This window comes from Eleutherodactylus coqui, chromosome 7 (assembly GCF_035609145.1).
Source record: "Eleutherodactylus coqui strain aEleCoq1 chromosome 7, aEleCoq1.hap1, whole genome shotgun sequence".
In the NCBI taxonomy this organism is placed as follows: domain Eukaryota; kingdom Metazoa; phylum Chordata; class Amphibia; order Anura; family Eleutherodactylidae; genus Eleutherodactylus; species Eleutherodactylus coqui.
In genome coordinates, this window is record NC_089843.1 from 170,087,862 (window position 1) to 170,111,686 (window position 23,825).

At 41.8% G+C, this 23,825-nt stretch overlaps 1 protein-coding gene across 1 annotated transcript in view; it reads left to right on the forward strand.

The window, feature by feature from the left end:
• The window catches only part of DAPP1 (dual adaptor of phosphotyrosine and 3-phosphoinositides 1), a 99,494-nt gene that overhangs the window by 24,231 nt on the left and 51,438 nt on the right, over positions 1 to 23,825 (forward strand). Inside the window, exon 3 of the mRNA XM_066574010.1 lies at positions 10,706 to 10,828. Coding sequence (XP_066430107.1) covers positions 10,706 to 10,828 — 123 coding nt within the window. The remainder of the gene's footprint in view (positions 1 to 10,705; positions 10,829 to 23,825) is intronic.

The following is a 23,825-nucleotide window of genomic DNA, read 5'->3' on the forward strand; positions in this document are numbered from 1 at the left end:
CTCTGGCAGCCCATCTGTAGTACAGAAGAAAAGACAGGTATGTAGGGTCGCTGGCAGGGGGTACGGGCGGATTCCATGCGCAGGCGGCCATAAGGCCATGATCAGATTTTTCTTTACAGACTTCTTTCATTTGTTCCTCTTTTTTTTAAATTTTTGACATGTTGCTATAAAAGAAACAGTCACTTTCAAGTTTTATTGAAAGCAAAGTATATTGATATCGCCCAAATACTTCCATGGTTTTATTATATGTCTTTTAGCCTGTGTGACTGGGTTACAGATGTTCAATGTGTGAGCCTATTCACTATAATAAAAAACAAAGATCTGGTACCGTGTTAGCCAGTAGAGCAAAATGTGATTGTTCCCAGCAAGAGAAAGCAAGTCATCTTGTAGATATGATACCTTTTAATGGCTAACAAAAATACATGATGTAATAATAGCGAGCTTCCGAACCAACGCAGGGTTTTTCTTCAGGCTCATGGATTGGATCTGAAGAGGCATGGTTTAAAATGTCAGTGTACCTCTTGTAACAATTCTAGCCTGCTGATCTCCCCCCCCCCCCCCCCAACAGTAATTTAGGGAACATGAAACTTTCACTCCGCTATCAGTGCCTAGACAAAAAGTTGGTTTGCTGTTGCAGAATTCCTCTTAAATGCGAACCAATCACATCCATATCTGTGCCTTGTCATAAGTATGTATGTTATAAGTGTGTATAAATATCCATGCCTCTTCAGATCCAATCCATTAAAGGGGTTGTCCCGCGGCAGAAATGTTAATTTTTTCTCTTCCCAGTCTCCCTTCTAAAGCAAACATACTACACTAACCATGGAAAGCGTTTTTAAAGAGTGTTTCTACTCACCATTAGCTCGTTTCGTGAACTTATAAAAATTCTTCTTTCAAGATGGCCGCCGGTCCTTTCCCAAGGTGCACCGCGGTTTTCTCCCATGGTGCACTGCGGATGTTCTTGAACTGTCTGAGCTCCATTGCCGATTCCAGCCACCTCATTGGCTGATCGGCACCATGTGACGGGGCGGAGCTACGCAATGCCGCTGAGAAGGGGGAGGAGCCAGGACGCAGCTCGTGAGAATGGACCTTACAGAAGGGGATTCCTGTCTGCGCAAGCCCGACTGTTCGTGCGACCAGAAAAGCAGTTTGCTCGTCGCCATGGAGACGGGGACGCCAGCACCAGGAGTGGGTAAGTGTATAACTTCTGTATGGCCAATATTTAATGCATGATGTATATTACAAAGTGCATTAATATGGCCATACAGAAGTGCATAACCCCACTTGCTTCTGCAGGACAACCCCTTTAAGCCTGAAGAAGAACCCTGCATTGGTTCGGAAGCTCGCTATTATTACATCATGTATTTTTGTAAGCCATTAAAAGGTATCATATCTACAAGATTACGTGGTTTCTCTTGCTGGGAACAATCACATTTCAGCCTATTCACTAACACGATCCACTTGCTCCTCTGCTATAGATGTCTCCCAGAACCTTTTCTTTTGCATAAACAACCATCGTTCTGAAGTTTCTTGCTGCTTGGGCTCACATGATGCTGATGTCACAAACAGCTGCAGGCGCAAAAACTTGTATCCCAACTCTTTGCAACTAGGCATATTACATTTATTTAACAGTTTTGAAAATATAGTGTTGAAAGTATCTATATTTCTTTTATTGTATGAATCAGTAAGTATGGGCATGGCTGACCTTATTTATGTGCGACCTCTGCAATTGCACAGGGCGCTGTCCGCTAGCTGCAAAGAGGGGGCATTAGTGGGCCATTTGTATCCTTTTACATGTACATAATCAAATTAAAAACAGTACATACTCACCTCCTCTGTCGCTCCCCAGCCGCTGTAGTCGGCGCCGCTATCGCCCGCTGACTTTCAGGTTGTGTGATCATGTGACACACACATGATTGCTGCAGAGATTAAAATAGGGGGATTGCTGATCATATGTCACATAATCTCACAACCCTGAAGTCAGCTAGGGGCAATGGTACCAACTACAGCGGCTAGGGAGTGACAGAGTAGGGGAGGATGTACATACAAGGAATTGTTGGGGTATTAATGAAAGGGTGTTTTCTTTCTAAAAGATGACAAATTGTGGCATTCTTTTTAGAAGGGCGCAAACATGGCATTATTTCTAAAAGGGGGCATGATTTTTCATGGGGGGCATTATTTCTAAAATGGAGCAAACAGGGCATTATTTATAAATGAAGGCACTCATTCTGAAAGGGGTCGAATGGGCATTATTTCTGAAATGGGACAAAAGGGACATTATTCCTAAAAGGTGGCATTATTTGTAAAAAGGGGGTATTATTAGTGAATGGGCACAAAAGGGACAACATTACTGAGTAGAGGCAAATAAGGGTATTATTAGTGAGTGGGGTCATAAAGAAGGCATTATAGCTAAGTTGTGGCACTTTTACTTTGTAAGCACTATAATATGCACTGTGTGGGGCCTACAGGGGGTTAAGAAATGAAGATACCACTACTGTGTGGAGCACCACAGGTGGCATTATTACTATCTGGAGTAATATAGAAAGAGGGATTGTATAAAGTGTAGATAATGTAGGCGTCAGGGAACTGGAGTCCAGGTAACTAGGAGTCCCTGAAAACTTCCCGCAACCCCTGTCCCTACCTACTTGCCCCCCCTAGGCTACTCCCTAGGGCGACAACTGGGTGACAGTCATTAGACTGGCTAGGGATGCGGGGGATGAGCCAGACACACAGACAATATAAGAACAAACAAACACTAAGGTGGGTCAGACAATCCGGGTCGGCAATAGAGAGGAATGCGGTACAAGGGGTCAGGCAAAAGGCAAAGTCAAAGTCCGAAGCAACAAGTCAAAGCTGGAATCCAATGCAGAAAAAGCAGGTGTAGCTGGAAATCAAACATACACTGGCAATCACAGGGAAAAACTGAGCAGTTTAAATGCTGTCAGAACTCCCGCCCCAGCAGCTGATTGGGACAGAAAGCCTGACAGCAGCAGGACCCAATCAAGGACGCTGGAACAGCCCCCAGCGCCTGCAGAGGCAGAGCACGTTAGTAAGAGTGTCATGGCAATGGGAACGCAGCGTGGAACGGCACCCACCGCGTCTCCAGTAACCCAATTACCCAGGAGCCACCCCCTGCACACGGAACTCCGACGGCCAGGGAAGGTCACAGGGACCAGAACCCCCCAGCGCGGCAACCCAGGAGCCCGGGTGACAGGGCCAGTGGTGCAAGCACGGAGCCCCAGAGAGCCGCCAGTCCTGACAGTAGGGAGGATATTACAAAAGCATGGAACCAAAGATTGCTGTGTGTCAAATTCTACAGCGACAAGTTGTGGACAGGAGATATTGTCATAGCAGTCTGGGCCGGATACAGAAGAAAAAGGAAACTAAACTACTCCAGTCAGAGAAGGTAACACCTATAATCATTGGATATAATGGTACTCGAATCATTTATACAGTCTCAAAGCAGCAAGGCTTTGTAGAGCTGTTAAGTAACATTACATGGTCATTGTATGGGGGGTAACATTGTGTTCTGTATGGATCTTTTTTCTGCAACAGAATGGTGGTATTATGAGGCCACAGTCTGGGGATATTCTTTGGCCTAGCTTGACAAAGACTTGATTGTCAAAACGTTGCCTGTTCTGCTTTTAAACATAGAGCAATAAAGAAGTTTGCCTTTTTTACACCTTTAATGCTGCCACGTATTTCTAACATTTGGTGAACATTGGATGGGACCAGAGGTCCATGGTCTCAGTGGAAGTGGCTTTGCATGGGCTTGAATATCTTCTTATCTTGAATATCTATACTATTGTTTCTGAAAAAGTCTGAACTATTACAATATCATGCTTATCCTACACAGTGAATGCCATAAAAAGAAAAAAATACATAGTGCCAGAATTGATGTTTTTTGGTCACCTTACCTACCCCCCCCCCCCAAAAAAAAAATAATTAAAATGTCGTATGTAACCCAAAAAAGCAAAAACCAAAGCTTGCCCGGCAAAAAGCAAGCCCTCACACAACCCTATCAAAGGAAAATAAAGTTATAGGTCTTAGAATTTTGTTACACAAAGCAGTTTTTAAAGGTTTTTTAAATTTTTAACCCTGGAATACTACCCTGGGTGAAAGTTTACCCAATCATTTTTTTTACATTTTCAAACTATTACTAACAAAGGTTATTAATTTCATTTCTTTTATTACAACAACATTGTATTGAGCTTTTATATGTATGATGATATACTTGACAATTGTTATTAAACTACTATTAAACTACTTTAACAAAATGATATAGTATTAACGTCTGTCCGGGAAGGTGTGGTATTGTAGGGTTAATAGTAGTGAAACATAACAAAAAAATATACATTTAGTATCGGCGTAATCCTACTGGCCTGCAGAATAAAGTTAATGTGTTGTTTACTGCACAGTGAAAGCAGTAAAAAGCAAACATGAGAAACAATGCCAAATACCAACAAAAAATAGAGTAGAGGCACCAGAGGACAATTTTGCACAGGGCACCATACAGCTTAAGGCCGGCCATGAGTATGGGCCATACATTACTTTGGGCCCCATATTACGGCTCTGTATAGCTTGGAACATGTGCAAAAGCATAATAAGGATTGTGTGTATAAGACCTTATTCTAAAGATATTCAGTTTCATTTAGATTAGGAGGTTCAGGCTAAATGTATCACTGAAGACATTTATCATCCATCCACTTTGACACTAATGTTGAAGTCTATTTAGACAAATCACTTGACTTAAGGCCCATTTAAACACAACAATTATCGCTCAAAATTTGTTCAAAAGCCATCTTTTGAGAGATAATCGCTGCGTCTAGAAGCGCGTCCATCATGCACTTTTTGTGCACTATTCGTTCTCCAGCTTGAAGACCATCGTTCCTGCTTATCAGGACCACACGCTGAGATATCTGCGGGTAGCACTGATAGCATTCTTTCAGCAACTATCCTGCTGGAGAACAAAGGAGCTGAATGCAGATAACAGACCTCCAGCTGTTATCTGCATTCAGCGAAAGGCTTAATTTGCACGCTAATAAGTTACTAAGTAGCTGAGTAGCTACTTAGTAGTTTATGCAAAATGATCGCTCAAAGTTTTCACTCAAACTGTTGTTTGAGCAATTTTTGTTGTGTCTAAATAGACCTTTAGTCGTGCCAATTAGGGACTGTTAGGGTTTTGCATGGGCGGAACTATTTCGCCATGATGCAACAGTATTTGTAGTCCTGCGGAAAGTTCTGCTCCAAAATCTAAATAGCTGACGTGTTGATTTTGATCTGAAACTGAAAATTTCACAGGATATGGGATAACCTGGTGATTGGTGGGAGTCTCACTACTGAGATCCCCACCGAACTCCCCAACAAAACTCCAAACTCCCACCTGTAATTGCAGGGGTCATTTTCCTCCCACAGTGACGTCAGTGTGAATGGAGCACTGGCCGATCATACTCGATCAGCACCCCAATCATTGCAATGGGACTGATGGAAATACCCAAGAAAGAGACGCTTAGCTAACTCCATAGTGTTACTGAAAGTGAATGGATTGCTTCTATGCTTGCGCGACCAGAACTCCATTCAATCTCCTCCCCACTGCGGGTGATGCAGTAACACTGGACCTCCGTACTCAGGAATGGGGGGAAGGGGGTTGGTCTCAGCAGTGAGATGCCCACCCATCAGAAATTTATTCCCTATCCTAGAAAAAATGCAATTACACCATTTTTGGGGGGGGGTTTACAGTGTTTGAGAAATCAAGATCCTGGTTGTTACATTTCATTTCTCTGTCAGTATTAGCAGTCGTATTTAAAGTGTTAACAGTTGCATATCGGCTGTCAAAGTTGATACCTGACATGTATGGAGCAGGTTCAGCTCCTGAGTCCACTCCATACAATGATGCCCTGTGTGCGCTATGCATGTATGGCACGCATTTAGGAGGAGTTAAGGAGATCAAAGGCGACCAGGGGGTATGCATCAGAGAAAGCCATTCCTCAAAGGCTTGAGTTTTACTTAAAACCCAAAATAGGGCTTGGTTGTTGGAGTTGGAAGGAAGATGAGCGGGCTTCCATTCCGTTTTGCTCCATCCACAACTCCCATGTTGTGAGCCTGCTAAGCTCATTAAAGACTTAATAAGAACATAGGTGTGATCTAATTAGGGTCATTGAGGGGGCCATTCAGGAGAGATTAATAAGAGAGGTGTGAGCTCTTCTCACATTGCTATCAGCCTGGATTAGACAGGCATTGCCCGCCTGTGGAGCCTGCAAGAGTTCTGGCATGAACAGTGTGTGTTTTAGGTGCTAAGCAGTGGACCTAGGACCTTGACAGCTAAGGAGCGGCAATGTTTAGTTAGTGCTTAGACAAGTAAGATTTATTTCTGCTTTGTCTTGTGATGTGAAAAGAAAATAAACCTGTCTGAGCCTAGTTTTGAAACCAATCCACTGCGTATTCTTTGTATACCAACCATTTTACCCCTGTTATGGGTACGTCTCATGATTGAGTCTAAGTCGTTGTAGACTTGGACAACACATGGGGCAAAAATATGCTTAGTAGTGATATCTCTTAGGTACATATGCTATTTTTCTCTCATCTAAGACTTCTTTGAACCTAAACTTAGTTCAGTCATGCCTTGCCGTTCTTAATGCCCTGACTCTGCCTTTCGCTTTTAGAATTTGGGCCTAATGCTGTTCTGGGGTCTCTGAAGCCCTTGATGTCATTGCTATTTCCCTCTCTTTTTAAATGCATACTTCATACTGTCCCAGAGTCATTGCAGCCTTTGATGTAGTGTCTCCTGCAATATTTGAAGTTAGGCCTCATGTTGTTTCATGTTTTCTGATGTCCATGATGCACTGGCTCTTCCCTTCTCTTTTTGATTTTAGGCCACATGCTGTTTCTTGGTCTCTGCAGCCCTTGACATCCTAGCTCTTTTATGCTCATTCTTCACATTGTTCACTTGTTTCACTTGCTTCCAGTAATTTTACTTTCTAATCTTTTGGTTTAACTGTTCTTTTGGTTTGTTTTTTGGAGGCATTTTGAATCCACACATGTCTAAATTATTCACCTTGCTGAATAATAAAGCACCTTACTTTACCATAGATTATATGATAGTCCTCATTTATTGACTGTGTAAAAAACTGTGTGCGTTGCGCATAGCAACCAATCATCATTCCTTAAACTGTTCTAGTGAAGTGAAAAAAAAACTGTTGAACCCTTCCCAATTTTTAAAACTGTTTTAAAGTAATCACTTAAATTAGGTCATACTCAAAGGGTATCGTAGCCTTATCAATCAGGTATGCCTAATTATTATTTGATGCATTGGAGAAGAGTACATATGAGAAACACTCAAGTGATGTTTCCAAGCTCTTCTGTTTTATTGTTCCAATGCAAGAGGTTATATAGTGTAACATCTCTCACAAAGTCAACAATTCCAAGTCTACAACATGTGAAATACTTCTCTCTTAGTCAAACACTACAAAGGTTAATTAGGACAAAGCTGCATGCTCAATGTCTGAGACCCTGTTAGTAAAACAATGTGTGTCTTTTGTACACGTACTTCTTGCTATGGCACATATATATAGAACTCGCTTTTGATTAGGTCTGTCTTGATGTTTTATTTTGCACCAAAGCAGGTATTCCTTTTCAGTCCCTTTATATTGTCACCCTCGGTGTAGGTGAATTAACATGCAATTTGTTTAAATTACTTTTATTCCTTTTTGTGCATGTTTCTGGTTTTGTAAATTTGTGATTAATACATTGGACAGATAGGTAGAAAAAGCAGCATGGTAACTTCCTATTGTTTCTTGGGCATCTGATATTTCTGCAGTCAGTCATTCTCAGTAGGCCATGGGGAGCATTTACAGACAATAGATCTGATTTTTCAGTTTCTGCAACAAATCTGAATCCACCGACACAGAGAACCTTGATATCTTCATAGTGAAGGAATCCAAACAATAATTATGTTTTTTTTTTCAGCTGGAATTTCACCTTCAAAATGCAAAATACATATGTTGCCATTATGAATTGTAATAAGATGAGTTATAATTACCGTATGTGAGTTATGACAACAATGTTGTATTCTTCATTATTAATTAAAGTTTTTTTTTTGCTGTATTGAAATGCAAATAAGTGGCATGCAGGTTGCAAAATTAAATAAGGAAGAGCAACAGACCTAGAAAAAGAAATGGCCAGGTATTAAATGTCTACAGCTTTCATCTGTCATCACAAGATAAGCCACGTCCTAGTGCTAGTACAAAGTGAGCAGCATATTGCTTACAGCCTTCTGCACGATGTACAAATAAGCCGCATCCAAATGTATTCAGTCAGCTGTGGAGGCCACCAGAAGACTTTCAGCATGTGTCTGTCATCAGTGCTCTCTTGCTAGAGGTCATTCCCATGTGTCCAAGCTCCCGTTAAGAACATGGACTAACAATACAGTGAGTCAAGGACCTCACAGTTCTTGCTTTTTTCAGTCGCATGAGAGAAACAGGTTTCTGAAGATGAGCTATTAAATGTCAGCAATAAACACCTAGTTGAGTACAAGCCAACCTTCTGAGTTTAAATCATATTAAATACTTGTTCTCATGGTGGATGGATGACAACTAAGTTATCCAATTGGCTTGGTGCTTGGGCGCCATAGCTGTGGGTTCACAGTGTGTACCAAATCTCATGGTAATGTTTCAATGTGGATTAGCACAAACGCATCGCATGTAAGCAAATCTCTTTCACCCGAACACTTCTGTCAGGGTCTCATACTTGGATCATATCCCTTTATTTTGTTTGATTTTGGCACATTATATCTTGCTATGATGATACACATTATGTGATATATAATAAAATATTTTTTAATAGTTTTTTTATATATCTCATTTAATTGTGTGTGTGTGTGTGTTGCTCATGGAGGATATTTAGGCACAAAAGGAATGGATAGTCAAGGGCAGCGGTGTGCCCCAATATTACAGAAAGGTGCAGTTGTCAATAAACTTTGACTGCTTTGACATCTGAACTGGAAACTCCTTTTGGAGGTTCTGCCGCAGATCTGGCAAAAAATGCCGGAAGAAAAAGTCCTGCACGCATTCGGTAAAATGCCAGTCAGCTGAATACAAACTGAACGGACCTCAATATAGTCAATGGGGTCTGTTTGGCATTGTTCGGTACCGTCATAAGACAGATCCGTTCAGCCAGGGAATTTCCCCTTTCCTGCTCCTATAATTGAGCAGGAAAATGGAAGCCCTGACATAGATGTGAAAGCAGCCTTTCTGATGCATTAACTGCACACCGAGTAGTGGAAGTTGGAAGAACTGGATGATGCACGTTAGTTTCCAAAGGAGAAGCACAAAAGCAGGGTAAAAATTACTGTGGGGCATTGTGGTGGGTGGCATTAACAGAGGGCCACCCACTGTAGCTGGAGAAAGCTTGATGCCTTTGAACTTCAATTTCAATTGGAGTTAAGTTGTCTATTACACTTCCAGCTCTGACCACTAATGACAACGTCCAGCCGGCTGCACTGACAGTGGGCTGGATGATCAGTTGATCGTCGGGGATCTTAGTCCTGGACCTGAGTCAATCAACTATTGATGACCTATCCTGAGGAGAGGTCAGCAATATGAAAAGTCTCGGAATACCCCTTTAAGGTGATTTTATATAAGACCTGTTTTTCCCACTGACGTTTTTTTCCTGTAGTTTTTGCAACCATGGCATAATTAGCATTTTTGTAAAGAAGAATGGGTGCCATAAAACACAGAAGAAATCTCATGTAAATACACCCTACGGGCATATTCATTTGGCCATATGTTCAGTCTACCAACATCACAGACCCATAATAGCCAATTAAGCTATTCACACTACTGTTTTTTGCACACGGACCATCGCTGCGTGTTCTATCCTCATTCATTTTATACTGTTTGATGTAAGGCAGGCCTGTCTTAGCATTTGCCTATTTGATGCAAATGCCCCACCTGGTGCAGTAATCTTGTTATGTACACCTTTCAATGACCACCAAATCTGGCGACAAGACTACACAAACAGTGGATCATGTCCACAAAGATCATGGCACAGACTACTTACAATGACCTAACTATACATCTATACAGAATCATTATCATTAGCTGTACAATAAACATCAGTCACGTAATACATATTTTCCTAATGAACTGTGATATTTGCATAACACACATTAGCTATACACAATAAACCTCTGTAACTAGGCAATAGCCGGCTATCACAGCAGCATTTCTTCCAATTAACCTAAGCAATACTCATCAATACTATAGAATTTCCTATATCAAACCTCAGCTTCTATGTACAAATATCAATAATTACTGTATTTCTCTTACGAAATTAGCACTATCTATCAGTTTCCTAACTAGGCATTAGCATTATACATAGTCTCTTCTAAATGCACTTTAGGAAGTGTCGCATTTGTCGGACTTTACTAGGTCAACTTTTAATTACATATTTATATCTATAACTTTAGTGACGATGTGTTTATTTACCTAGACTTGATGATCTTGCAGCAGAATGTTTCACAATATGTCCACACGACTTCCGATAATGTATCAGCCCTGTTTCCTCTTAAGTGAAAAGTAAAACTATTAGCAGACTTTACTTTGGCGTCTGTATTTTGACATCAAGTAATGTGGATATGTAGACAATAGCAAAGTGTGTGTTTTATAAACCTGCGTTTTGTAAAAACATTTTTTTCCCTTTTCATCAGGTGGTTCCATGAGAATCTGTCCCGCCATGCAGCCGAGGCTCTCTTACTGACAAATGGGCAGGATGGGAGTTATCTTCTGAGGAAGAGTGATTCAAAAGCAAACGTGTACTCACTGTCCGTGAGGTAGGTACAATGAGTTTAGATTCATATTCAAGATCTTTTGTAAAGTGGTGTACATACTGTAGATATATGAAGTGGTATATGTGGATATGTAAAGTAGTGTACATGGCTATACTATGAGCAACATTGTAATAAACCAGGGGTTTCAAACAAATTTTCACCAAGGGCCACATCAGCCTTATGTTTGCCTTCAAAGTCTCGATTGTAATTGTAAGACTGTATAGAAATAGTAATTTCACAGTGGCTACACTAGTAATTGTGCCCCATATAGTGGCCCCAGTAGTAATAGGGGCCACCACAGTGGCCCCAGTAGTAATAGTGCCCCACGTAATGGCCCCAGTAGTAATAGAGTATTGCATAGTGGCTCCAGTAGTAATAGGGTTCCCCATAGTGACCTCAGTAGTAATAGTGTCCCCCATTGTATTCCCAGTAATGATAACGATGCCAATAGTTGCTCCAGTAATAATAGTGACCCCCATAGCGGCCCTAGTAGTAATAGTGTCCCCCATTGTATTCCCAATAGTGATAGTGACCCCTATAGTGGCCCCAGTAATAATATTGACCCACATAGTGGCCTTGGTAATAATAGGGTCTCTCATAGTTACCACAGTAATGATAGTGACCCACCCTTGTGTCACCAGCAGTAATAGTGAGTGACCCCCATTGTGACCCCAGTAGTAATAGCGTCCCACATATTGACCCCAGTAATAATAGTAGTAATAGTGACCACCTTCATAGCCATAGTAATAATAGTGACCTCAAAGTGGCCATAGTAGTAATAGGGTCCCCCTAATGTCCCTCATAGTGGCTCCAGTGGTAACAGTGTCCCAGTAGTAATAGTGACCACTATTGGCCTCTGTTAGCAGCAGTACAGAGTCTGTGACCAGACCAGAGCTGCAGGTTGGGTGAGTGGAATGCCTGTTAGGTTGCTGCACGGCCAGCAGGCCACATAAATGGGATGGCAGGTTAGATTCCTGCTTAACATGTGTAATAATCCATGCAGTAAATTTAAGTGAATATTCTTCAACTCTGACTAATAAGCATCAAAGTTTGTACAGACAAAAAAACCTATTAACTATCATATTCAGGTAGATGACAAAGATTTTCACATCTGTATGTATTCATGAAGAATGATATATGCCAGTGATTGTGCAATATCTACCGGTAATCATTGTTGCCAGTCCAAAATTGTCAACCTTTATGTCTGTGGGTAATTTTATGGTTCAAAAGTATTTTATTAAAGAACTGTAGTATACAATGAGAAATGGTTTTACATTTAAAATATGTTTTACAGCAGAATGATACATTTCCTTTGCTCTAACTCAAACTGATTAATTCTTGTGTTTTAATCTATATAAACAGTAATAGGAAAGCTAGGTCTGCGCTCTCGCCAGACATGCTGAGACCATAACTATGTCCACGGAAAAGGGATAACAAGGAGGGAGGGGTATGGGAGAAAGCGGTATGCCCTACAGCCAAAAGGCTCTTTGCTACTTATAGTAATGTTTTATTAAGTGGAAAATAAAGTAGTTTTCATGGTTATGGGGCTACAACACCAGATGCTAACCATGCGTCCCAGCGGGGTGAAGAACGGAATACTATCCACGTTGCCCATGTGTTGTAGAAGCTGGTGTGTTTGTTGTCATCATCAGCGCCTAGCTCTTCCATTTGCATTATATTATCTAATGTTTCTAGCCATAGTAGTCATGTGGGGGGTTATGTTGATTTCCATAACTGAGGGATAAGTTGACGCATGGCTAGGAGAAAGAATCTGAGTGGACTTGTTTTGGTCATTGCCAGAGAGCCAGGAAGCAGTGCAAGGAAAGCCATTTCTGGGGAGAAGGTCAGGATGGAGTTAAAAGCCACGTTGTATTGGCTATTTATATCGTGCCATACAGGCAGGAGTAAGGGGCAGGACCACCATATATGTAAGAAGGAGCCTACACCTGAGGAGCATCTCCAGCAAATGTTTGGGGACTGGGGGAACATTTTGGCTAGTCGTGATGGAGTTCGGTACCATTGGGTTAGAAGTTTATAGTTGAGTTCTTGGAACTTACTGGACCTAGAAATTTTGTGTGTCAAAATAAAGATTTTGGCCCATTGTTCCTCTGTGAAAGTTTTACCATTTCTTTCTCCCAACCCTGCTTAAAAACCAATGGGTCTTTCCCTGTCTCCTCCACCAGAAAAATATTGTATACCTGAGAGATCTCTTTTGTAGGTGGAGTGGATGACATGCATAATTTTTCAAATTGAGATAAAGGAGCTATGAGTTGAGTACTAGGACTGAGAGACTGTATGTATGTACGTATCTGTAGATATTGAAACCATGCTCCAGCCAACGGACCCCCTCCGCCTATTAGCTCGCATAGTGGCCTCAAGCCTGACTCCAAAACCAAGTCATGTATACGTGGCAGGGGAGTTTCCAATCTAGAAAGTAATGTGGAACCACCAAACAATGCCATTATATCTGGGTTGCCCAGCAGGGATGTGAGTGGGCCAGGTCGAGATACCAGACCTAAGCGCGTTGCCAGTCTATCCCATGTGTCTAACAGATTGCTAATGAGTGGTGTTAAGTTGGGTATTTGTCGGAGTGCTCGGCGAGGTAGCCAAAAGATACCCTGTGCTTTGTATGGTGTAGAGTCTTGCTCCATCTCCACCCATAAATTGGAAGAGCGATTATGGATGAGGTCCAAGATACATTTACATATGGCAGCACTGTGGTATAAGGTAAAGTTTGGCAGGCCCACCCCTCCCTTCTCTTTTCTCCGTGTAAGTGTTCTGAAACTGAGCCGTGGTCTGGTGTTACCCCAGACAAATTTTATTGTGACTCTACGGATACAGGACAAGTAGTTTCTTGGTAATTTGATGGGGAGAGTTTGGCATATGTATAGGAATTTAGGTAGAGAGTCAATTTTTAGTGCGTTAATCCTGCCAAACCAGGAGAGCGTAAGGGGTCGCCATTTCTGTAAATCTTTTTCTAGTGTCGCAAGCATAGGTTTATAGTTTAAATTGAATAGCTGGGCTGGATCAGCCGCCAAGGATATCCCTAGATATTTAATGGTGTCTTCGTTCCAGCAAAGTGGTATTATGGATTTTAGTTAGGATGCTTTTTTGATTGGGAGAGTTATATTGAGAATTTCTGATTTGTGAATATTGACTTTGAAGTTGCTGACTTTTCCGAATTCCGAATAAAGGTTTTTTTATGGCTTCCAGCACTTCCTGTTCAGTAAAGTCGAGTTCTAGTTCAGCAGCTGTTGTCCGTGGTATAGGATCAGGAGCGTGATTATCTAGATATGAAGTGATATTTTCTGCTGTTTGTGAAGGTTGTTCCCCTGTATTCCCTTTATTGTCATATATGTTTTGGTAATATGATTGGACTGTTTCCAAAATTTCTGAGGTTGAATGAAGTCGACCATTGTTGTGGGAGTTAATTGAAAAGATATATTGGGTGGATGTTTTGGGGTGAATTGCTCTGGCCAATCATGGACCACATTTGTTGCCATATTCGTAGAACCTACTCATGGTTTTGTCTCTATAACATAAGGACGATTGGTCTGGTAGATGGAGGATTTGCTGGCAAAACTAGGGTTTCTAGTTTATGAGACCCTTCTTTTTTAGCCTGAACCCGTGCGATATAAGTACTCCCCTGATTACGCATTTGAGTGCTTCCCATTTAATAGGAGCCGGAGTTGTGTCTGATATATGGTCGTCACAGAAATGTTTGATTGTTGAATGTACATCTTTCAAGCAAAGTGCGTCATTTAACAGATTGTTATTGAGACGCCAGGTAGGAAACCCTCTTTTAGCTGGAGATTTATTTAGGGCACCACAAACCGGGGCATGGTGAGACCACAGAAAAACATCTATGGAGCAGGAGGGTTTAAAATCTAATAGGCTGTGTGAAATAAACAAATAATCTATTTGACTATAGCTGTTGTGTGTTACTGAGTGATGAGTGAAATCCTTGACTCCCGGATGTAACACCCTCCAGAAGTCAACAAGCTTCATTGAAGAGAGATCTTTCTACAGTTTACGTATTGTGGCAGAGGAGTCATTGGACTTACCCAAGGATGAATCCATGAATGGATCAAAGCAGAGATTGAAGTCGCCCCCAAGGATTATGCCGGAGCCTGCAGCAAATCTTGCCAATGCTTCCAGCATTCGGGATTCAAAGGAGTCCTGAGCTTGGTTGGGAAAATATGTGTTAGCAAATGTATAGACTTTTGGGCCCACTTTAATTTTTTTAAATAGATATCGGCCTTCTGTATCAATCTTAGATGCAATATATTGATGAGGAAAGTTTCTGTGAAGGGCTATGGACACTCCACAGGATTTTTTCGTGGGATGAGAACTATAGTACCAGGTTGTATAGTGGTGAGACCTGCATTGTGGTATGTTGTTTGATAGGAAATGGGTTTCCTGCAATAAGGGTACCATTACTGATTTTTTGTTGAGGAATGCCAGAATCTGCCCCCTCTTCGCAGGCTTGTTTAATCCTCTGGCGTTGTATGAACAAAAAGATATACAAGTCATGGTATTGGTATTTGGGTGAGAACCGTAGCTGTTTGGGCATAAGGTGGGAAGAAAGGAGGAAACTGAGGGTGGGGGGGGTGAGTAGCAGGATATTTACATTCAGGTCAAGACCTGAAAACTCTAGTTTACACGCTGGTCTAGAGCTAGCATTGTGACAACGCATGTTGTCGACCCTAGGTGGGGGTAAAGAGGCAAGCAAGGGAGGAGCCCTGTCACCGGCTCCTGTACAATACAATATGGAACCCTTGTGGGTATATTCTTGTACATCAGGCAGGAATCATTAAAACTGTGATAGTTTGGTCAACAAGAGATTTTTCAAACCAAAATCTGTGGGTAAGTTTAATACTGAAATGATGTGTTATAGAGCCTAAAAATAGTTGCAGTACAGTACTGAGCTGACATGTGCCTACAAGTATTACAATTCACAAGCCTGTACTCTACAGCAAATAACTTTTGTTCATTAAAGGGTTTTTTGTCATTAGACACCCCCCCTTCCCGCCCACACCCATAGCTGGGCCCTGCCTAAAACAAAAAACAGAGGTATAGTCACCTCTTCGGAAGCCCCGTGACACAACTGACAGACACCACTGTCGGTATCGGAGGTGACTTCTAAGTAGATGGCTGGGCGGAAACATGTGACCGCTCAGAGGCTGCAACTTCTCATCCCCAAACTCCTGGCATCATGGCGCCCAGGATATGAGCACTAATGCTAGGAGCACCTACGGTGATACTGCGGTCTCTGATTGGTTGCAGCAATCACGTGCTTCTGTCCAACCGTCTACCCAGAACTCACCACTGATACTGCTGGCGACTCAGCTTTGTCCCAAGGCTCCAGGAGGGGTGGATATACCCTCGTTTTTGTATTTTAGACAGTGTGCAAAACCCCAGAGGGATGACCCTGGGCACCTGACTGACATGAAGAGCTGGGAGGGATGAGTGCTGGCTTGTCACGGTGGCACTCACCAGGCTCCGGTCCTGGAGGGATGACACATAGCCAAGGCCAGAGTAGGCTTGCAGGCCAGCTTTGACACCCCTAGGATAGGGAATGCCAATAAACAGGATGAAAGGGGTTGTAGTTATCACTCGTGACGCCACCATTCCTACACACTGGTATGTCATACGGCGGAGAATAAGAACACAGAGACTTGTGTACAGTACCTCGGGTCCCCAGGAACAGTTGAGGCCCGGTATAACTTTACTTGAAGAAATAAACTTTAACACTGAGAGTATTTCAAGGCAATGCAGGTACAATTTACTTTAAATGAACACAGGCTAGAGCTCAGAGGTCAGGGAGGATACACAGGATGAACACAGTCCATGTTATCTGTACGGCACCACTAATGGACTGGGAGCACTCCAAAGGAGGAAGAGGGTAGGGGTCACTCTGCAGACTCTCTGGCAGACAATTATTTACAAAAGACTCAAACAATGACACCCCGCACGGCAGGCGCGTGGGAGTGACTCGGTGGTGTACCTCTGTGCGGTGATCCTGACTCTGGAAGGCAGCACAGGAAAAGCCTGTAGTGTGAACTGGTATCTGGTACGGTGGGGGATGCTTTCTCTCTTGGGGTTTTGGTGACTCACTCCATCCACATCCACACTCCAATCACGGCAGGATATCTCTCCTCTTCTTCTGTCTTCACCTATATGGATGCTGAAGGTGCTTCCATGTGGCTCTGTGTTAGCCCTCTCTCCGAAGACAAGATGGAAGACCCTTTTCTGCTCTCAAACACTTCTATTTATACCTTCACTCCTACCACATGACATGACAAACTGATACATCTACATGCAGGCTGTGATTTTATTAAGTTAACCTTTCAAGCAACGCAGCTGTGCAACACACACACTGGATATGACAGGACAAGCTTTACACAGTGCATCCACATAAGACAAACATGTATGACATTTATGGAGGGGACCAGGATGGTGTTCTGGGCCACTTCAAGTGCCCAGCTGGGTAATAGAGTATTGTTCTGATGGAAAACCCCTTTACACTGTACATAGTCACTGGATATAAAGATGCAATCCTTTACTGAAAAGACAAGCATGGCTACAGATGCATGGCAGAAGTGGTGGTTCATAGGTGCTGCTAGAGCCCTCACCAATGACGGGGCCCACCATAAATGTAATGGACAGGCCTGTGTCAGTATGTCACTGATTACCTATGACTATATAAGTGTTCTAAAGACTTCCTCATCTTGCTGAGCAACAAGGTTCTTTGGATAATGTCCCATTTGTGATGGTGTTTATTTGCTCCTTGGCCTGGACTGTTTCTTTACTCTGCCCCTGGGTCTTTGCCTGCCCTGACTTGTATGTCGTTTATCGTGCTGCATGAACTCTGCCAACTCTGACCTCAATTTTGTACAACCGTGCTTCAGATTCTGGTACCTAGCTTCGGAAACTCCATCTACAAGCCGGTAGCAGTTACTACTGAAGACTTCTCCAGGGTCACAACCTATAAATCTAGAAAGGTGTGAACTGCCAAGAATCACTTACTGAATATAGACAGTAGAATAACACCGTGTGCCACCTCTGGGCTATACGACACGAATTGTGATGTCGGAAAACCTTTCCGCTATCAATAACTATAGGGTGGCCCACAAAAATGTAAACACACCTTAATAGTGTTTATCTGTGCCCTTCTTAACCCTTTAACGCCACAAAACATAAGTTTACTTCCTGACTGCTTGGTATTTAAGGCAAAAGTAAGTAAACTTACGTCCTGTGCATGGCATGGGCTCAGAAGCTGATCCAGTGCCATCTGCAGTGGGAGTCGTCTGTGACTCACAGCTGGCCTCCCATTGTAGCAACGAGAATCGTTCAGCACAGATGGACAACCAAAATAATATCCCCGTTGTGTACTTACATTAGATAAAAACAGTAATTCCCATCCTTAATAGACTATATGTCTAAATATAGATGATTTTAAGTTATTAAATAATTAAATAATGGATGGTTGTTCATCCCACAATAATATATAGCCAAATGAAACTGCATGCAATTTTTAAAGCTACTTCATGTTGGTGATAAATTATCATATTAATATTAATGAGAATTATATGTTTTTATCTAATGTAAGTTCACAACAGGGATATTATTTTGGTTCCCCATGCACGATTGTTTTAGCGGACACTTTGTCTCGTAGACAAGTTGAATAAAGTTTGTTTAAAATTTGGAACGCAACGTGCGCTCCATGCGACGGAGAATCATGTGACATCCTTCACAGCGGGATTCCCCTCCCTCTGTGACGTCAGAGAACCTCTCACTGCATCCTCTGGTTGCAGTATCATGGAGTATGTAAGTCTTTATATATCTGTGTTGCTTTGCATGATGTACTATGAGCTTGGAAAAGGCACGTTTAGCCGAAACGCGTTGCTCATTGTTTTTCGAATAAAAAGATTATGATGTTTATGGGCATCTAAAAGATTGTATCCATATCGATCTTTCCCACACGAGCGTGGAAGAATTTTTGCTTTGTGAATAGTTTTTTTTAAGCACCTTATTAGAGCGCCTGGTCTCTCTGCATCTCTCCGTTTTGACGGATCGTGGACAAAAGATCCCTTTATATGCCGACCTGGACAACAGGTGCCGGTGGGGTTCCCCCATCCAGGGTTATCCCACCAAGCACCAGGTGAGGTACTACCTATCATTGGCCAATTCGCATATGAACCAATTTACTTGGCGCACTCCTGACGTATACTATTATTATTTTATTCTGGGACTTTTATTATCCTCAGGATAAGTCATCAAATCAATCGGCTATGCCCCATTGTATATACAATGCATCGGATAAACAGAATACACGGGAAACAGACAGGATGGCGTTTGAAACTTCTCTTCTGAAGTAACTTTATTGCATAATCCTATATAACAAACTCCGATGCATTGTCAGGAGCTGATCACGAGCTTGCTTTGCCTCATCAGCATTTAATTATTATATAAGAAGGATTTCATAGTGAATAATTTTAAGGTTATAATCTATGCACATTCATGTATCCATCGATGCATATTAATAGCGATGTTCTATTGCAAGGACATAATATAAACCTTAAGAAAGACATATCCTGTACATAAACTAGGAATAGTGCCTATACAGCTAGAGGCATGCTTACAAATACAAGGACATTTTTTTTGGTTAAAAAGAACAATTCACTATTATAAGCTGTACTGCTGACTTGTCAATTTGTAAACTTGTGATGACACTGAAGGAATGATGTGCTTTAACCCCTTGAGTGGCACGCCTGGAAATTTTCCGGGACGAGCTCCACTGCTCATAGCGACATAGCCCGGAAGAATTCCGGGCTATGTATCACTATGGGAGCTGCAGAGCACAATGCCACAAGCTGTGACATTGTGCTCTGCCTGCACAGACCCACAGAGAACAAAGCAAGGGCTTTGAAAAACCAGCAGAAGATATTGCCAATCTGCCGGCAATCTCCTGCTTTGTTTACAGGTTGCCATAGAGACCATCGGCTTGTCAGAAGCAAGCCGATGGTCTCTGTGGCAGGGAGAGCTTGGTGCTTGGCTGTCAGAGGACAGCTAGGTACCAGCTCTTACAGAAGAGATCAGAGAAAACCTCTGATCTCTGCTGTGTTAACCCTTTACATGCTGCAGTCTATGTAACTGCAGCATGTAAAGGGCTGTCACTGCAGCATATAAAGGGCTGTCACCATCGGACCCCCGGAATGTGATCAGGGGTCCTGATGGGTCCCTGTGGAAGTCCCCTAAAGGGACAAAAAAAAAAGTTAAAAAAATAAAAAGTTAAAAAATTATAAAAAAATTATAAAAACACTTGTCTCCTTTTACTTTGTAAAAAATCTAAAATATAATCACACATGTGGTATCCATGCGTCGTAATGGCCCAGTGAAGGAAGTTAATACATTATTTAACCCCTTAATGACATGGCCCCTTTTTTTCTTTTTTCCCCATTTCTTTTTTTCCTCCCCCCTGTTTAAAAAATCACAACTTGTCCCGCAAAAAACAAGCCCTTATATGGCCATGTCAATGGAAAAATGAAAAAGTGATGGCTCTTGAGACACAACTGCAAAATTAGTTGAAATTCAATGATTAGACCATTTTAAAAAACCTACCCTGGTGGGCACAACAGGGTGGTAGGAAACCTGCCACTCAAGGGGTTAATCATTTTTCTAGGTTACTTTCACGCAACTTACGGTTGGCCATAGACATAAGTCAGCAGTCTTACCTATAAAAATGCCCGTTCTGTGTGGCTAAAAAGCCACATTGTTCTTCAGAGAGGGGCAATTACGTAGCTTGCTCTGGTGCTACTCAGGGACAGCTACAGGATTAGAAGAGTTGAAATCCAACCGATCCACTTTCTGTTTTCCCTAGTGGTAGACAGAATCTTCACACAAAAGAAAGATATATATAAAAGATTACTTTCTTCCATTTACAGTACCAAGAAGAAAATGTTCCAAAAAACTTTCTCTTTAAAGGGGTTGTCCCGCGCCGAAACGTGTTTTGTTTTTTTTTCAAACCCCCCCCCCCCCCTCCCAGTTCGGCGCGAGACAACCCCGATGCAGGGGTTAAAAAAGAACACCGGAGAGTGCTTACCTGAATCCCTGCGCTCCGGTGACTTCTTACTTACCTGCTGAAGATGGCCGCCGGGATCTTCACCCTCGGTGGACCGCAGGGCTTCTGTGCGGTCCATTGCCGATTCCAGCCTCCTGATTGGCTGGAATCGGCACGTGACGGGGCGGAGCTACAAGGAGACGGCATCCAGCACGAGCGGCTCCATTGAGGAAAGAAGAAGACCCGGACTGCGCAAGCGCGGCTAATTTGGCCATTAGATGGCGAAAATTAGTCGGCTCCATGGAAACGAGGACGCTAGCAACGGAGCAGGTAAGTGAAAAACTTCTTATAACTTCTGTATGGCTCATAATTAATGCACAATGTACATTACAAAGTGCATTAATATGGCCATACAGAAGTGTATAGACCCACTTGCTGCCGCGGGACAACCCCTTTAAGTAAACCTTAAAAAAAAGAGCATGCTTCAGCAGAGAACTGTTGTATTAGTTACAGGTCTGGGACAAGGCATGCATAGCAATACCCCACAACCTAATGGATAGTACCAGACAGAACTACTGCGGACTATCTGGAAAGATGTGGCTGACACACATTGAGCACCGTGAATGTTTATGGGGGACACCGTGTTCTGCCCTGTTATGGGAACTGTGGCTAGCATTGCTATGTACTGTGTCTGGTATATTTTTATAGGGAATTATAGCTAATCCTCCTTGGGGACATTGTGGGTAGATGTGTGCTCAAATAGGGATGCTGTTATGGGAGCACTGGAGCTGGCACTTTTATGGAGGAACTATGGCCAACACTTCTGCTGTACTTTAGCTAGCACTATTATAGGATGCTCTCTAGTACTGTTATGGATGCACTGTAGATGATACAGTGTGGATGTCACCCATAAAGTGGTACAATGGGTGGCATTATTAAGAACAAGATCTATAGCATTCCAACATTCCAACTGGAATTGTTATGCAGGAACTGTAACAGCTTTTTAATTTGCCCCTGTTGCTTGCACTGTTAACCCAATGTATATTTTTAATAGTTGCTTGCCTTATGGGATTGCTCTGAGAAGCACTGCTGGAGAGCACTTTGGCTGAATCATGTAAAGGGGCACTGTGGATGGCACTTCTATGGGGCACTGTGACTATCGTATGGGGAACTATTGTTGACACAGTTAAGATGACATTGTAACTGCCACTTTCATGGAGCATCTTTGAGAGTAGTGTTCTTATAACTTAGGTTGCCTAGCGCACTAAAAGAACTCCCCTCCCCCATTTAGCTTGTGTAAACTTTGCACTAGGGTTTATATTGTTTTTTTTTAGCTTTTTTCTTTAAGGAACGTTTACTGGGCAAATTATAAAGCACAAAGAAAAAAAAAGCTATAATAGGCAAATTCTAAGAACCGCAATCAGAGAAGAAAATGAAAGGGGAATTTCCACAATACCAGAAAATCAATGCGGCACAGTAAAGACATGGGTATGTTCCTGCATAATACAGAAGGCCTTCTTTATGTTTAATAGAAAACAAAAATAGACCAGTGATTCCCAACCAGGGAGCCATAACGAACAACCACCAAACAGACCCCTCCAACAGCGCGACTGCTAGTCAAGATGAGCAATTGATAAGCTCTTCAACATTTCTGAACAGGACACTGTGAATACAGTGATATTTAATAGCAGACACATTTGTCTAGTTTTTATTAATTGTCTGTACAATTTGAATTTATGGATTTTAAGTCAATGAATAAAATATATGTTATTAACGGGAATACTTTTTGCAGTGATACTTTAGTCAATTATGGAATGCGCCCAGATTTTGTATTGAGTTTTACAGTGAGTTGCATTACATAATATTACCGTACAGCGACAACATATTATTAGCACGCTTCAGCCATGTGACCAGGCAGTGGATGAATGGATATTTATAACCATAGAGCAAATCTAGTGTGCCATTGGGGAGGTGATAATGTACTAATAAGGAGTACATATTAGTGCAGCATTACTTGTTGGACCTCTTGAAACTCACATTTATAGTAATATCATCATTTAACCTCGTTGTGCTCAAATCACAACCTCCTGGCCCGCACATTTATGTTTTTCTTGTGACAGACAAGGTGACATGCTTACCATTGCTGTGTCAAGTAACCTAAGCAACTATGTTGTCTGAGAAGTAACACATTGCTCATAGTGTCAATAGGGCCAAAACATACATGAAGGTTGCATGTAAAGGCTGCAATAAAATTCACAATGTTCTGAATTTAGAAAATGTAGTCTTATGCTTGACTAATCAAGCACACATCCAAATCTTTATGTACTTAACATACTCCCACAGTCATGAAAGTTAATGGCAAGTTTTTAAAATTTCCACTCACACCATAAAAACAGACTTGTATCATTCTGTAGGCCACGGTAAGTAGGGCTCTCGACATTTTATGGAGATTGACCTTGAAAAATATTCTTATATGGATACAGTAGTTGTTTACGTGCTTAGAAATAAGTTAATCTAATTAACAGTAATGTTTATGTAAATATATACATATCTTATAGGAATGTTGATCCAGTCTGATTGCCTCTTGGAATCAGGAAGGAATGCAGACTTGGTCATAGTTATCATTTTTTTTTTTGCCTTATTCTGGATCAATAGTGGGGAATGGCTCCGAGGTTTACCCCTACTACTTCATTTAATCCACATCTTCTTTCTTCTTCTGGTTGAACATGGTGGATATACTGCATGCTTTTTTTTCAAGTATGTAATTATATATATGTACTCCATAACCTGTGAAGTCTGCCAAAATGTACATATGCTTTACAATTTAGCGTTTGAGCGTGCAGACTGACATTTATACATTTGTGACTATTATCATCTTAGTCTGCTTATTTATGCAAATAGTTATTGGCCATATATATATATGTGTGTGTGTGTGTG